Source organism: Oratosquilla oratoria, chromosome 42, assembly GCF_046742065.1.
Source record: "Oratosquilla oratoria isolate Oo_2021 chromosome 42, ASM4674206v1, whole genome shotgun sequence".
Classification (NCBI taxonomy): Eukaryota; Metazoa; Arthropoda; class Malacostraca; order Stomatopoda; family Squillidae; genus Oratosquilla; species Oratosquilla oratoria.
The window spans coordinates 9,251,870-9,270,242 of NC_134818.1; the positions used below are offsets into that span (position 1 = coordinate 9,251,870).

At 38.4% G+C, this 18,373-nt stretch overlaps 1 protein-coding gene across 2 annotated transcripts in view; it reads right to left on the reverse strand.

The window, feature by feature from the left end:
- Positions 1–13,151: 13,151 nt before the first annotated feature.
- Positions 13,152–18,373, reverse strand: part of Syx6 (Syntaxin 6) — a 71,835-nt gene continuing 66,613 nt past the window's right edge. For both annotated transcript variants that reach the window (XM_076179121.1, XM_076179120.1), the window contains exon 8: positions 13,152–15,353. In XM_076179121.1, the coding sequence (XP_076035236.1) occupies positions 15,277–15,353 (77 nt within the window). In that variant the 3' untranslated portion in view covers positions 13,152–15,276. The remainder of the gene's footprint in view (positions 15,354–18,373) is intronic.

Consider the following 18,373-nt stretch of genomic DNA (forward strand, 5'->3'; position numbering starts at 1 on the left):
ACAGTTTGAGACCATTGTTTCTTGACTGATTCCCATTCAATGTGAAAATGTTGTCACTTTTGATGTCAATTCCCTTTAGAATTTTAAAGACCTGTATCAAGTCACCTCTGAGTCTACGCTTTTTTAGGGAAAACAGATTCATATGTTTTAGTCGATTTTTGTATGGTTTATTTTTTATATTTAGAGTCAATTTTATGGCTCGCCGTTGTACTTTTTCCAGTCTGTCAATGTTTTTGATGAGATTCGGTGACCATACGGAAACAGCATATTCCAAATGTGGACGAACTAAAGATTTATATAGCTTGTTAATGAGTGATGGACTTTTGAAGTCAAAAGATCGCGCAATCAGTCCTAGAATCTTATTTGCTTTCTCAGAGGCTGAAATACACTGCTTGGATGATTTGAGATCGTCACTGATAATTACGCCGAGATCTTTTTCACTATTCACTTTTAACGAATTTCCAAATAGCTTGTAATCGTACTTACTGTTATTTTTACCTATGTGCATTACCTTGCATTTACTTGTGTTAAATTTCATTAGCCACTTTTCAGACCATTGCTGTAATTTATCTAAATCTTCTTGAATATCTAATTGGTTTAAGTGATCATTTGCCATTCCGCACAATTTTGTATCATCAGCAAATTTGGAAACAATAGATTTTAGTCCATGGTCTATATAATTTATATATACTATGAATAGAAGTGGCCCAAGAACGGAACCCTGAGGAACTCCACTTGTAACATTTTTCCATCTAGAAGTTTTTCCATTTAAAACAACTCTCTGTTTTCGATCATTCAACCAATTACCAGTCCAACTTAATAGGCTACCACTTATTCCGTGTGAAGCTAATTTAGTAAGTAGTCTTTCGTGGGGTAATGTATCAAACCCTTTTGCAAAGTCTAGATATATTAAATCTATATTGTTTCTTTTGTCATTTTTGTCGCTGCTCTTTGTGCGTGTGTGTGTGTGTGTGTGTGTGTGTGTGTGTGTGTGTGTGTGTGTGTGTGTGTGTGTGTGTGTGTGTGTGTGTGTGTGTGTGTGTGTGTGTGTGTATTTCACCTTGGTCTTTGGATCACGTGCTGGACTCGTGATCGACAGCTATTTTCTTCCCGGAAGAGAGCTCAGAGCTCGTGTGTGTGTGTGTGTGTGTGTGTGTGTGTGTGTGTGTGTGTGTGTGTGTGTGTGTGTGTGTGTGTGTGTGTGTGTGTCTGTGTGTGTGCGCGCGCGCATTGTCTTGGTATGTGTGTGTGTGTGTGTGTGTGTGTGTGTGTGTGTGTGTGTGTGTGTGTGTGTGTGTGTGTGTGTGTGTGTGTGTGTGTGTGTGTGTGTATTCACCTTGGTCTTTGGATCACGTGTTGGACTCGTGATCGACAGCTATTTCTCTCCCGGAAGAGAGCTCACAGCTCGTATGACCGATCTATGGGTAATGCTATGACCTTTCACACACACACACACACCCAACTCCCCGCCCACGAGAGTCAGAGTAACGACCCGAGGCACAGCGATACCGAAATAATTTCGGCCCTGGGCAGGATTCGAACTGGGTACTGGGAGCACTTCTACTTCCCATTTCAGCGCTCTACCAACTGTGTGTGTGTGTGTGTGTGTGTGTGTATTTACCTAGTTGTATTTTACGGGAAGGGAAGCTATGCTCGTGAGGTCCCGTAAATGTGTGTGTGTGTGCGTGCGTGAGCGCGCGCATTGTCTTGGTATAATGGAATTATTGGTGTGTCATTTTCAGAGTGCTCTGATCTTTTTGTTTATCGTTATATTTTGAAAAGATAACGAGGGTATAAGAAGGTTCATAAAAATCTTAAGTATGTAGGACTATCTTTTATTGGCAATATTTGAATGTATATCTAATCAATTATTTAATTATTAATAGATTTCTCTGTAATTTTGATAATAGCCATATTTCAGAATACCGAACTCATGTAGCAATTAAACGTCAATTCATAATCTACTCAATTGATTTTTAACATAGCTAATGTAAGAGCTATTGACAGCGGGGAGTGTATTAATAATCTGGTAAGACAAAAATTTAATTTAGCGTTCAGTATTAATTTTCTTTTCGGCTGGTTTTAGAACCAGACCTAACGCTCTCCTCCAAAATTGTGAAGTCATCATTCTCTGACACAGAACCAGTTCCCCGACTCAAGCTGTTGGCGTTCTACTTGTACCAACTAGCTCCTACCCGTAACAGTTCCACTTCGGAGGCAAAGCTAGCAGGATTTTTCAGTATTTTAATCACAAATAGAATCTATAAAATTTAAAAAGAAGTGTATGGCCATGTATAGGGTTATTCAAAATGTCTACAAGTAGTAATTTGTAGCCTAAGCGCTTGTGCCCAGTTAATGAAGTAACCAGAGATCATCTTTACGTTATATTCTTTTCTCAGAAAACCAATCTTCCTACATCCTCAGTTTAACGATTTATGTGCAACATTATTCTCCTTTTTGAAGAATGACTAAGTGAAGAACGGTGTATTTCTGTTTTGAGGACGTAAACCTTTTGGATGTGGGCCAACTTTGTTTTTATGATGCAGTACGCAAAGGGTTACTGGCGTTTTCTTATAGATCGATAATACTTTGCATTTTTTCTGTCGGAAGTCGTCATATCAATTAAAATTCCTTGCCACATATCATTCTAGATATAAATCTCTCCAGTCGCTGCACTAGACACACATGATCGATATGAGATATGACATATTCATGCATGACAAATATGCGTATCCAAATAAATAATGACACAATTATTGAAAAAAAAAAAAATTCACGCAGTATCGCATTTGGCTGAATATAACTTAATTCCTTCCGTACTGGATAGTACATGTTTTTCATGTAGAAATGAAAGCATGCAAAAGAATTACTTGGATTAGTGCACGTATAGTTTTTATAAGCGATATGAAATGCAAGAATAATTAATCAAATACAAATCCTTGTGAAATGAAAATTCATTAAAAATAAATTGCGTTGGTACAGATAGGGTGGTTAACCATGTATAGTGACAGCGTGAGCAATCCCCGGAATATTTAAGAATTTGAAAACGACTTTTGATTCTTGAATGAAATAGGGAAAAAGGACTTTTTAAATCCTAGCCGCCTAACTAGGATTGTATACAATATATTTATCAAAAGGCTAAGCGTTTCATAAATCACTGCCGGATTTCTTAGTATACCGAGGCATTTCTTTCGTACATATCAAATGTATATTCAAAATGCAAATTTGGTTCATTTAATGACACCAAAGAGAAACTTTTTTTTTCCAAGATTCAAAATGGAATAGAGGATCGGTAAGAAATTTGTCATTTCTAGTATTGAACTACAGGTATATAAAGACAGCAGATTTATTCATATAGGTTAATGAATAAATTCAACTATTGGTATGACAAGTAAAAATTAAATAAGAAAATATAAATGTCTACTTTCTTAGACAACTTCATGTAGTTTGCGTGGTTTGTCAACATTTGGCTTCATAATTCTTGCGTGACAGCGCGTTGGGCAGACTTAAGTTGAGGAAATTCTTGGAAAACTATATAACTCGCCTTGACTGCCCATATACATGCGTGGTCAATGGCCCGTGTCATGTACAGTATTGCAGAAGAAGACGGGAGGATGAGACTAAAGAATAAAGACATGGAACGCAAACCACTATACGAGTAATTTTTTTAACCTATCCATTTATTTTTGCTAGTGGAACTATATATATTTTTACATTCACTCTTTTTTGTTTATTCTATTATATTAATCTATTTGTTTACTTATCGATTTATCTTTTTGCTGGAGCTTCGTATCTTTTTTTCCTGTTTCAATATGATGGTGATGATGATAATGACGATGATGATTGCCTCGAGTTTCACTAAATGGGAAACCCGCAGCCCCACAGGGGTCGGCAACGGTCCCTCTGTCCTTCCCATAGATCTTTCTGGGAAGAATCTTCGGATTGTTGTCTGTATTGTATCAATGTGGGACTATTCCTATATCGCCGAGTGCTATGGAGGCTGATCAGTCGCCGGTTGTCAACTCTCCATGAGGTGTAAGAAATGCAATTGAAGTTGGTAGAGACCCTGGGACTAGCCCGGAGACCGACTGTCAACCCTTCAAGGCTGCATCCCCTAATGGAGATGAGGGGTTGACAGATTTTGAAAAGGGTCAGCTGTCCATCTTACAGGACCATCAAATGCAATTATCCGTCATTGATCCCCTTATTTGCCTTAAATATGGTGAACAAAGAGGTAATTAATGTATATTTATGACGTCGGAAATTTACGCAGGGATAAATGTACTACTTTCTAGCATTTTCTTTCAATCATTGTATCACTTTGAGACAAATGAAAGTAGCGAATTAAATTCTGCTACAACGATTCGATCGATTCGGTTTAACGTCGCGAACTTTCCCTATCAGGAGGCGAGAACGATGCTCCTTACAGAGGACCTCCGCCGCAAGTAACGACTTTCTAACCCGCTCGGCCAGCGAGCATCCAAGTTATAACACAAAAATAAATAAATAAATAGATAAATAAATAAATAAATACGGAAGATAAGAAAGCACAACGGGTGGCCGGGATGAAGATGTGTTGTTATTGTGGACTGTAGTTTTCCAGCCCTTCTACTGTGGACAAGCTCGCGCATATATTTAGCAGAGTTTTCATAGTTTGGTCAGTAGTCCTGCGCGGGCATTACATGGATATTTATAAATTTCTTTATGAATATATGTGTTTTAATGGTGTAATAGATTGGGTTGATAAGAGTGGTCTTGATGTGGTAACAATATTTCAGTGGTGTCAGTGGATATCCGGGCGGGGGTGTCACTCTGCATATAAGTATCTTATTTGAGTACTTCGAAAGCCACCTGTGCTGAGGTGTAAGCCAAGAGAATGCCACATCTACTGCCTGCTCTCTGAATGCCAGAACCTATACAGAGGAGTAGGCTTGGCATCTGCAGTCAGGTTTGCTCTGTATAAAAAACCTGGTGTTCCAAAGTGATTGTCTATCCCCTCCCAATCTTGTTTTGGGATAGTAGTTTGGATCACAAGTTTGGAGGAAGGATGTTTTTAAGGGTTTGAGATGGGGAGTCCAGCTGAGTCTGTTGTTGAAAATCAGGTCCAGAAGTCAGGTTTGTTACTGGGAGGGTAGTGATTCATAGTTGTATTGATGGTGTATCCTTGCAGCAACATCGTCTACAGAAGTGGATGGTGACTGATTTTGAGGCGGAGAAACAAAATTCTTGGCCTTCTGTCCACTGGTGCACTTGGGTACTGGCCTTTTGGAGAAGGCAGTTGGTATGAGCAGGGTGAGTTCCAATGCAGAACAGGACCAAGTCATTGATATATAGGCTGGTAGTCATTTGGAGGGATTTATTTGATGTCATCTGTTCCTATGGTAAAATGAAGAATGGTGAGGAGACTTCCTTGAGGGACTCCTTATTGGGTATGTGTACTTTGAATGTTCTATGGGTTAGAAATTGAAACATGGAAGTGAGCATCACTCCTCAAAATCCTAGAAAGTAGAGTTTATGTAGGATACATTGTTTCTAGGTTGTCATATGCTTTTTCCAAATAAAAAAATAATACATCTTGTTCATTGGTAAGTAGCATGGACTTTTGTTTCAGAATGAACTGGGATGTTTTTAGGGCTGCATCCAGTTTGAAATCCTGTCTGAAGGGGTGATATAAGATAATGGTGTTCCAGTTGTCAAGAGAGTCAGAACGAGACTATTTTTTCGGAGTTTGCAGAGGCTGTGTGCAATTACAATTGGGAGGTAGCTATTTGGGGGGGATCCTGGTTTGGGGAAAGGAATGATGTCTTAACTCCAGGCTTTGGAGAGGGTGCCTTCTGTCCACATACATTTGAAGAGGTTTAGGGTAAAAGACGTCTTGGTTGGCTGTAAACATATATTGCCTGGGTTTGGACAGGGAAGTGTTGTATTCTGCTTACCACCCTATTTTCAGGCAGAAAACGTGGTACACAAGGCTGCAAGAACTTGAAATGGGATCCATAACAGGGAGAGAAGACCTTACCCCAACATGTGTACAGGCCTGGATTGGTTTTGATGTTACCAGTTTGATGTGGGAGGGCAGGTGCCTGAGTATTGACCTCCTTATATGAAAGAAAATAATAGCAAAGATAGATTGGATGGAAGTCAGGGAGTGATAGCAAGTTTTTCAATCTCGTCCAGAGACCAGATACTAGTGCACCACCAGACAGGGGTAGAGAATGCATGTGGACTTTGAAAGAAGCTTCATGGACAAAATCACTTACATTATTTCTTTCTACATCACAGCATCTCCTTGTACAGATTCCACACATCACTGCCTACAAAGGGATATTATTTATACATATGTAATGGGATAATATATAGATTTTTCTAGAACTGGATAACTGGCTTTATTCAACATAGCTTATAATAGTCATCATCATCATTCCAAGTAAAAGAGATCAGTAAAGATTCCAGTTTGGATGCATTGTTGACCCAAGATTTAGGACTGAATATAAACAGTTGATTTAAGAGGGACAATGTAGAGATATTGTAAATAGGTTAATTGTAGCATTGATTGAGTGGTTAGGCACAAATATTACCATTATGGAAATTATAAAACTATCTTTCAAACTTATTGGTATGGATTGATTATACTGCATTAATAGTGAAACACATTATCTATGAAATTTTTTAGTCAATTCTAAAAGGTTAGACATTTTTCACTTGGTAACCACTTGTGTACAGCCACAGCCTAAAGTTCTGACACCCACTCAATAATTGTTATTACTATGCAAATATAGCTTTGATGAATATTTCATTTATTTTCCTACAAATGAACATACCTTATATGAGTGGCATGTGTGAGTGTTGGGAATGGAAAGTGAATGGTTTGAGACAAATGTAGGGTGTGATGTTGCCAAGATTGTTTAATGTGTATATAGATGGGATGTCAAGGGATTTAAATACAAAAATGCTAGCCATAGGTTAGGAACTGATGAATGAGAATGAAAGGGCATGAGAAACAAACCAGTTGTTATTTGCAGATGACCCTTCTCCTATGGCTGATTCAGAGGAGAGACAAGCAGTTGGTGACCGAGTTTGAAAGGGTATGCGAGAGGAGAAAGTTGAGAGTACATGTGAGCGAAATTAAAATGATGAGATGTGCTAGGAATGATGTCGGTGACAGGATGAATGAGAATGCAGAGGGTGAGAGGTTCAAAGAAATGGAGACTTTTAAGTATCTAGGGTTGCTGGAGTGGATTTGGAAATGAATCAATACATCTGTTGCCCCAATTCTCTTCCAGGAGACCCACAGTCCCTAGGAAACCAGTGACAGACACCAAGTCACTTGGTGAAAAAATCTTGTGTTGTCTGGAAATGAAAATGGTGTCTAGTGTACACATGTACATTATATATGTACACATGTACATTATATATGTATGTGTGTGTTACATTTGCTTAGTGAAAACTATGAAGTGGTTCCAGACTTCTGACCACAACTGTTCAATCCTATTTATATGTGAATTGGGAGGTATGGTTGGGAAATCTTTCTACTTCTGCCATTGCCCTCACATATATTGAATTTATCAAAATATATATATATACTGTATATATTTATATTGTCTCCTTCAGGAGCCCAAACAAAAACTTTCCTGTTCTCCACTGGAAAAATAATCAAATAAAACAGACACAGAAATATATATATATATATATATATATATACATATATATATATATATTTAAAATATATAAAATAATTAAAAAACAATATCAATAAATCTAATAATAATCATACGGAAAAAGAAAATATTGCACAAATTTTGAGTAATCTGAAATCATAGCTTTTCTCATGAGTGCAGCCATGAAAAACCTGATATATGTAGTTACACTACTAGTCATCAGCTGTTTTCTTTATTCTCAAAACATACTTGGCAATAAGCTAATGTAAAAATGATAATAATAACAATGTCTTATAAGTACAGAGGATGGAAGATAAATAGGTCTGTTACACTAAAATATTAAACACAATTGCACAAATATATTGAATTGAAAGACCAGGTCTTCCCTATGTACAAAAAGAACAACCGATGCATCTGTTAAAGTTTGTAAGAATGAAATCGCTTTAAAAGAAGTCTATGTGCAAACTCATGTGCCTCATACCTCCTCAGTTCCTTAACTAAGTTAACATACTGGAATGTATGTTAATACTGCATATGAAATTTGTTTAGTAACTGATTTAAAAAAAGTGGAAGCAAAGTTTATTTCATTTATTATTATTATTTTCATTTATTTATTTATTTTTTTTTTTTTTCTTACTAAATCCGTCCTCCATTCTCCTCACAGACAGCTTATGGCATAGTACAGGATTGCTTGCAATTATTAGGAATCTGGAAGCTTGCTAGTCTGTACTCTAGTTGTAACATTCCATTACTAATATAATCTGCTATTGAAATAATTCAGGGCTCTTTTAAGTGGAGAGCTATAGGACTAGAATGTTCCGAGAGAAAAAAAAAGTTGTAATCTCGTACTCGGAGGTGCTTAACCAAGGATAAATTTGTCACCTTTGACCTACATGGTTAGACAACCAGGGCAAGTGGAATTTACTGGTAGGTTTCAAACCTGGACCAACAGAGTTGTGAGTATGGTGGATTCCCAAAGAGTTACACTGCAAAATACAAGTAATGTTTCACAATTTCACTGGAGTAAATGATGAAATGGCATCTTACATCTCTTTTGAATCTTTGATGAATATGTAATATGTATGCACAATTTGCTTTGTGTTATGTTAAATAATATATGGGTCCCAATTTAATTAATTTTGATGGAAAATGTTACTCCTCATGAGATTAGTTTCTGTACCTCCCTTTGCATTCTAGTACAACTGAAATAAATCTGTATCATAAGCTGTAGTTAGAAGTAATGGCATTAGAAGAAATAATATCAATTCTTATGGAAAATGTCTCCTCATGAGATTAATTAGTTCCTGTACCTCACTGGAGCAACTGGAGGAAGTGGATAGTTTTAGATACTTGGGTGCAAATGTGGCAGGAAAAGGTGGAGTGAAGGTGGAGGTAGAATGTAGATTGAGAGAAGCGAGTAAATGCCTTGGTGGGTTAAAAAGTGTAATGAGGAATAGAAATTTGGGAATGGATGCTAAGAGGAGACTGTATGAAGGAGTAATTGTGCCAACAGCACTGTATGGAGCAGAAACATGGAACATAAGAGAGGAAGAGAGAAGGAGCTTGAATGTGTTTGAGATGAAGTGTCTGAGAAGTATGATGGGGGTTACTAGGCTAGATAGAGTGAGAAATGAGGAGGTGAGGAGGAGAACAGGGGTGGAAAGGGAGTTGGGAGATAGGGTTGATGAAAGAGTATTAGGATGGTTTGGACACATGGAAAGAATGAGTGAAGAAAGACTAGTAAAGGAGGTATGGAAGGCAGATGTGGAGGGAGTGAACATGAGGGGACATCCTAGGATGAGATGGATGGATGGGGTGAAGGGGGCTTTGGGGAAGAGGGGAATGTCTGTTGAGGAAGGACGGGAGAGGACAGAAGACAGGTGAATGGAGAATGGTTGTATATGGAAGATGTTGTGATGCATGAGGTGGAATGGACAGGGGGGTGGGGGTGAGGTAGTGTATGTGAGCAAAATTTTGACGCAGCCCGAAGGGATTTCTCCCCGTCCTCTCCTTTATATGGGGGGACGGAGAGGGGGGGTCGCTGATTTAATGAAGCGGCCTTGCTGTGGATGTGCTGTGTCTTGCGACACTGCTTCTGACTCAGGGCAGTGGACAGGGTGCAGGGATGACCTGTCATCTAGGAGGTGCTAAGATGGGAGCGAGGGTGGAGGGGTGTGGAGTGTATTCAGGGATGGAATGGGTGGGAATGATTTTATGCCTTTTCCTTTTTGGCTACCTCCCTTGGTATATGTATGTATGTACCTCACTTTGCATTCTACTACAAATGAAATTTATCTGTATCAAAACCTGTAGCTAGGTGTGGTAGTGGTGGTGAAGTAATAGCATTAAAATGAATAATATTAATGTTTACCTTGAGTTTCACTCTCTGAAAATCTGCATCCCCATACAAGCTGCCAACAGTCCCTAGGGCCTACCATAGATCTCTCCAGGAAGAAACTTTGGAATTAGTATTTACCTAGTTGTACCTAGTTGTAATATACGGGAGGGGAGCTATGCTCGTGGTGACCCGTCTTTGTATCTCTCCGCATCAAGTTTTATCTTAAAATCTTGTATAGTGTTAGCACATACTGTTTTGTTGTCTAATTTGTTCCATGTATTTATCGCTCTGTGTGGGAAACTGTTCCTTTTCAAGTTTTTTCTATAACTATCCTTTTTCAATTTTTTTCCGTGTCCTCTTGTTTTACCGTTGTCCCACATTAATAGGTCGTTCCTGTCTAAAACTTCCATTCCTTTCATTATTCTGTAGATAGTTAGCAAATCTCCTCTTTCTCTTCTTTGTTCCAGAGTTGGTAGGTTCAATTTGGATAGTCTTTGCTCATATGTTAGTTCGGCGAGTGTCGGTGCTAGTTTTGTTGTCGCTCTTTGTAATCTTTCTAGTTTCTTAATATTCTTTTTGGTACTGGGTGTCCAAAGTGATGCTGCGTACTCGAGTTTTGGTCTTATTAGTGTAGTAAGTATTTTCCTTATCATTTCTTCGTCCATATAGGTAAATGCCACTTTGATTGCTCTCAATAAGTTGTAGGTTTCTCCGAACATCTTGTTTATATGCTTATCTGGTTTCATGTATATTTGTCTATATGTATATGTATTAGTATAGGATAAGTCTGTCACTGGCTCAAAGTAGTAGAAGGGAGGCAGGCACCACCTGCCAATACCAGAAGAAAGAAGATGAGGAGGGAAAGTAGGGGAGACAAAGGATCACTTACATGTTGTCAACTGTTATGAGGCAAAAACAGGAAGGGAAAATATTCCCTCCAGAAATTCTTTGCCATGCTACATCTCCAGATGGAGGCATTAGTACCAATTGAGTTTGAAGGTAAGTGGCATGGAGATGTTCTCTCTGGTGTTCATGTCACAGGATCACCACAGTAGGTACCAGCACTAGTGTTACTAAAATAAGTAGAACTCTGTATTAAAGATATCTTGCAGTATGCTTTCTTGCAATATTAGAGGAAACTTTTTTTTTCTCTTTAGATTAGTGAATAAACAATTGTTGTTACAACTGTATATGACACTTTATACCTATATACCATGGGCTTTTTACCCCTTTATAAGGGAAGTAGCCAAGTCAAAAGGCAAGCATCCACTCCCACCCATTTCTCTCTCATCCACCACTTCCTCCTCATGGGTGACTGGTCATCCCTGTATCCCACCCACTGCCTGGGTTAGAAGCATTGCAGCAAGATAGAGCACATTCACAGTAAGACCACTTCACTGAATCAGCAATCCACCCTCTATGTCTCCTTGTACAGAAAGAGATAGGAAGAAATCCATTGGGTTGTGTCAAAATATCATTCATACATAACCACTCCTTACCCCCCCCATCCCTTCCCTTCCCTTCCCTTTGCATCACAGTATCATCTATATACAGCCATTCTCCACTTACCCATATCTCCTGCCTTCTCCCTTCCTTCCTCAACAGACATTCACCTTTCACAATGCCCCTTTTACCCCATCATTCTCATCCTCAGTCACCCCCTGAAGTCCACTCCCCACACACATCTTTTAGGAATCTTTCTCTATTCATTCTTTGCCATGTGTCCAAACCATCTTCAAACTCTTTCACTGGCCTTATCTCCCATTTCTTTTTTTATCCTAGCTCTTCTTCACACCTCATTTCTCATTCTATCCAACCTTGTAACACCTACCATATTTCATCTCAAACACATTTAAACTTTTCCTCTATGCCTTTATCAAATTCCACATTTCTGACCCATACAGTACTATTGGCACAATCACCTCATTGTATTTATTACCAAATGTCTACTTCTTATGACACTTTCTAATCCCCCAAGGCATTTACTTACTTCTCTCAATCTACAATTTACTTCCACCACCATGTCTCCCGTTTCTGCCACATACAACCATTCATTATCTAGGTGCCAAGAGCTTTTTCTTCCTTATAAGGGAGGTAGCCAGTCAGTCAAAACCATTAACTATACCTCAATGAATACTTCAAATCTGTTTTGACTGTATCAGCTGTATTACTCGTCTTTATTTCATTGCCAGGTACTTCAATAATTATCTTTGGTCTTTAAGATTACTACCATATCTTAGGCCACTTCTTTTGTTTAAAAGGTTTAAGAAATATAGATGATGTTGATAAAGAGAGATCTTAGGACCTTTCTTAAGACCAAATGTCAACCAATCAGGGTTGCACCTCCTGATGGAAATGACGAAGTTGACAAGAATTTGAAGATGAATGGCTGGGAGATCACTCTCTCTGATGTTCTTGCAGGACCACCTCATGCAGATACTCACCATTGGTCCCTCTGTTTTATATCCCAACATGAAGCGCATTCCATATCTACACTCAGAAATCTCCAAGAGATACTTTAGGGAATGGATTGATTTATGTTCATTGGCAAAGTTTCCCTGGCAGATTATTTTTCTTTTATAGAAAAATGGCTACATCCCATTCCAAAGCCTCAAACCTGAGCAGTGAGGCAAAGGACATGTATGACAATTCATCCACAAGATGCTCAGATGGGATGGAAAATAAATGGGTTTTTGGATGAGTGTGGTATAGGTGTAGGGTGGGTGTATGACTTGACTCTGCCGCCCCCTAATAACATAAAAAATGGCCTTTAGGTATATTTAAGTTTTATACAAAATCATAGGAATAAATTTCATGTAACATAACACTGATGTTCATATGGAGAAGACAAGCAAGTATATGACTGATTCATTACGAGACAAAGCCAACAAGAAATTAACTGAATTTTCTGTTGACAAAGTTATTATCCACATGGTCCAGTCCTCAACAGCTATGGTTTTATATTCATTGCTACTACCTCCTTAGGAAGACAGACATTTGTCAATCCTAGTACTTCATTGGCAAGTTGCTTTATGGATAATCTATGAACTGCCTTTATTCTAGAAATTGGTAGTAGAACACAAGTATGCAGAGAGACTTCTTCTTTTTTTTCCCAATTTCAACAGTGATGTAAAGCACCAGAAAAACACAATAAATATGGAATGCAATCATCTTTATATTGGTTGGGGAGGGAATGGATGAAGAGAGTTTATGGCAAACAAGTTAAATAACTTTTCATTAACAGATACAAAATAAAAAAAGTGTGTAGACCTAATTCTGGCTTGGCACCTTACCTATAAGACACATAAACAATAAAAGATATACACAACATAAAATCCTGATGAAAGTATACAACTATCAAAATATTTATTTACACAAGCTGCAACCAACCTGAAAAGACCTAACTACATTTTTTTTTTCAGCATGATGATGGATTTACCAATCCTGTTCATTCCTATGACGAACAATTTGGAAGTAAATGACAAACATAAACAAGAGTCGGTGTTAACATTATGAGCCAAATATCATGCATATTTCCATTCATTACATATCTCTCTATAACACAACTGTATTTACAAATGAGATACACTCTTCCTACTTACACTTCAGGCATTTGGCAGCTATACATACTCTCTTACATGTTCATGACAAAGAATGCATATGGCATAGTATCAAGTCAACCAGTAGTGGCGTAGCCCCCCATTACAGATATGAGGCAGTTCATTTTACTGCTGTTGAAGCAATGTATATGAATCTTAGATCAACAAGAGCTGTTATGGTGCAGATTCTTCCATATAATAAAACCAAGTATAAGAAATGTCATTTCTTAATTTCAAACAAAGGAAAGAAAGCAAACCTCCTCACAATACAACAATTGAGTGATATCAAGAGATATGGAGGAGAGGAAACGAGATGAACCTTTATTTTCTCCACACTTGCCATTCTAAGCATTCAATCTCATTATGGTGCAGGATTTTATAATGTGCTCACAAATGTATTTTTTTTTTTCTTTTTAGTTTTCTGTAACGATTCCAAGTAACCACATGGGAACATATTACACATTTCAAGGGGTAAGGTAAAGTTTTCTTACCTCTTATAAGTTGGAACCATTTGATAATTTCAAGCCCAAGTCTAGTCATGCGCTAAGTGTCTTGGTTACACAATAAAATTTGTACGAACTGTTCCTCATCTGGAATATGGAATCGATGACTAAAGTTCCACTTTTAAGTGGATTAAGGAAGGAAACTTTATATCAATCACAGATACTGGAGGGTCACATTTGAGAAGATAATTCTGTTTAGGTCAATGACAGCTACTTAATCACAGACAAAGCAAATGGAAATCACAAATGGGGGGGAAATGGTGAAATATATTTTGATTGTTATTGTCTTGTAGCAAACCAATGAAACAGTCAATCACGCAGCACAAACAGAGAAGAAGAGAAAAAAAAAATATTCTAAGTTAAATCAATAGACAAAGCTACATTCACAAGGTGGTGAAACTTGAGTTTCTTGTAGTGGGAAGACATTAGGCCAGAGGCGGACAATTTTTTTTTCTCCCCCAAATAGAATTTTGACTTGCCCACAAATGCCTTGAGTAAAGTTTATACATTCCACTACTTTCTACATCCACCATCAGAATACTAAAACCACAATGGTTATACTTTTATAAGGTTTAAATTTGGGAAGGAAATCTGTACAATGTCTTCACCTTTATACATATTAAACTTTTCTTATCACACCTGAATTATGCATTCTTCTGACCTATTATTTTATGAGGGTGAACTCCAACGCCATATAAATTAAGCTTTTGGTAAACACATTCACCTAGAAAACCAATATTGTAGGCAACAATTGATTATTGCACCTACAAACAGGGCAAGGAACTTATAAATTGACTTTACAATATCCTAATTAAGCACATATTTTAGATTTATGGTTGGCAGGTGAGTGAATTCTGGCAATAGTTCTAGTAAAGCAGATTATGCTTCGAGTTCCCTAAGATTAATCTAATGTAGCCAAATTTGGCTGGCACAATAGATTCCTCTTTAACTTAAGAGAACTTTTGAAATATTAACAGCATAGGGGGTCTGCCGACAGGGTCTATTAAAATTGCATATGACTGTGGTTGTCATGTTAAAAACTTGAAATAATGCTTTTGAGGTTTAAAAATAAAATTTTACCATTTGTTGGTTAGGTCCCCAGCATTAGTGGATCACATCCCCTTTTACTATTGATCTTTCAAAGTTCCCCAGTGCTAAACATAAGCAATACCCTTTGCTCAAAGGACAAAGAAGAGCACAATAACAACTGCCAATACTCCTGACAAGGCTCCAATTGCTGCCCACTGTCGTCGATCTGTAAAATGGAAATGGAGTCAAAGAATTACTTAAATAAATGACACTAGACTTACCACATTTTTTCCACATAAGGAGGGTACATAACAAAATAGCAAGTTATAAGCCAACTCTACAAAATTAAGAAACAGGTTATCAAAAACATCATGCGAGACCAGAGGCTTGTTCGGGCTTTATCATGTACACTCGAACCTCGAAAACCCGGACCCCGAATGGCCGGACCCTCGTATGACCGGTCGGAATGAACAAAGGGCGGACTTTTCAAAGTTCCCTATTTGTCCGGTAGGTGGCAGCGACGGCCGTACACGTGTACTCAAACCCGGCCCAGTCGAGCCGCCACCAGGGCTGCCTTTTCGTAGAATTTTGTACCAAAACGTAGTAAAATAGCGGCATGTGGCAACTGCACAAGGACATGAGGAAATTTTTTCTACATATCAGCGGGCTGTTAAAAACATTCAAAAACTCAATGTTTTGTTTAAAAATCATAGAACTAGTTATCAAATAATAAATGGTACATCAAAATATGACTTTTATTGGTAATTGTGTTACTTATAAACTATTATACCCCAAAAGATACGTTTTTACCGTGTAGAAAAAAATTCTACGCTAAAGTTTCAGCTTTCTTTTAGCGATAATAATATAAAAAAAAATTATTTTTATATCTTACTGAATATGTTAGGGCATGGGGGCCTTATATACATTCAAGAATAAAAAGCAGGAAAAGGTGGAGTGAAGGTGGAGGTAGAATGTAGATTGAGAGAAGCGAGTAAATGCCTTGGTGGTTTAAAGAGTGTAATGAGAAATAGACATTTGGGAATGGATGCGAAGAGGAGACTGTATGAAGGAGTGATTGTGCCAACAGCACTGTATGGGGCAGAAACGTGGAACATAAGAGAAGAAGAGAGAAGGAGTTTGAATGTGTTTGAGATGAGGTGTCTGAGAAGTATGGTGGGGGTTACTAGGCTAGATAGAGTGAGAAATGAGGAGGAGAACAGGGGTGAAAAAGGATTTGGGAGAGAGGGTTGATGAAAGAATATTAGGATGGTTTGGACACATGGAAAGAATGAGTGAAGAAAGACTAGTAAAAGAGGTATGGAAGGCAGATGTGGAGGGAGTGAACATGAGGGGACGTCCTAGGATGAGGTGGATGGATGGGGTGAAGGGGGCTTTGGGGAAGAGGGGAATGTCTGTTGAGGAAGGAAGGGAGAGGACGGAAGACAGAGGTGAGTGGAGAATGGTTGTATATGGATGATGTTGTGACTGCATGAGGAGGAATGGGCGGGGGGGTGGGGGGTGGGGTAGTATGTGTGAGTAAATTTTGACGCAGCCCGAAGGGATTTCTCCCCGTCCTCTCCTTATATGCAAAGGGGGACGGAGAGGGGGGGTCGCCGATTAAATGAAGCGGCCTTGCTGTGGATGTACTGTGTCTTGCGACACTGCTTCTGACCCGGGGCGGTGGGCAGGGTGCAGGGATGACCCGTCATCCAGGAGGTGCTCAGATGAGAGGAAGGGTGGGAGGGGTGTGGAGTGTATTTAGGGATGGAGTGGGTGGGAGTGTTTTTATGCCTTTCCTTTTTGGCTACCTCCCTTGGAAGGGGGAAGAAGCCTTGGTATATGTATGTATGTATGTAAGAATAAAAAAATAGAACCAACATTTTGTCAAAGTTTGACAAGTATATCTTGCTATGAAAGTCTGCACACGCCCAAGAAAAATGTATGCCCCGGTATGGCAACACTCCCATTCTACACGGCAGTGTAGAAAACGTGGCAACCCTGGCCGCCACCACTGTCCCGCGTGCATACCTTCCGATATTTACAGTGTACGTAATAAAAAATACAGTACAGTACACTGTATATACAGTACATTTACATGCCTGTATTACAGTTATTACAGAATTATTAGTATTATAGCATTATTATTACAGTATTGTTATTATTACAGTGTTAGAGTATTATTCTTATGTGTTTCTATGCCATATCATACATTACCTATACGTATACCGCTATGAAAATCTACGGGTGTTAGGGCGATATTTTCGATGACCGGACGTTTGGCATGACCGGACCACCCTTCCCCCCAATTAGTCCGGGCTTTCGAGGTTCGACTGTACTTGATAAAGTTCCAGTTACACTACTCAATGGAATGGTTGGATTCTAACAATACAGTTTGATTTTGCCCAAGCTTGGATTGTAACTTTAGCTTAAAGCAATGTTTACACTCTAACTCTGGACAAAATCCAACTGAATTGTTGTATTCCAACCATTCTGTTGACTAAAGTAACCATATCTTAGAACTCTAACAAACAAAATTATGTACTAATAAATGTTCCATCCTCACATGGTGTTTCTTTTGAACCTGTTGGTAACTACCTATTGTGTACATGAACTAGATTACTGAGGGCTTTGAAAAAAGGGAACAAGAGGATAGTTCTCTCTGAGGTCCATATTACTGGACCACCTCATGCAGGTCCCTGGAGATGCAAAGTAGTTTGTGAGGATAGTTTTGTTTTCTAGATGAGAGCTCCATAATGATCTGGTTATGGAAAATGACCTATAATAATTGCTGGTGCTTGTTTTTTGTATTGCGTACTGTGATGTTAGTCTAAGACATTTCACTAAACATGTGGCTGCTAATTTCTTTACATCTGTGACAAGGAACATGAACACCAGTGGTGTTCGCCTACATGTTAGAAAAACTGAATAAATGGGGCTAAAACTTTAACTAGAGACCCCACACCATGTGTTTGCATGCTAATGTGAGTGTGTGTGTATATTTACCTAGTTGTATTTTACAGGAAGAGAGCTATGCTCATAGTGACCCACTTTTGTATCTTAACAGAATCAAGTTTTTTCTTAAATTCTTGTTTAGTTTTTGCACTCCCTGTTTCCTCATTCAATTTGTTCCAGATATCCACCACCCTGTGGCAAGTATTCTTTTTCAGATCTCTTCTATAACTATCCTCTTGTTTTTCTTTTATCCCACTTAAATAAATCATCTCTATCAAGGACTTTCATCCCTTT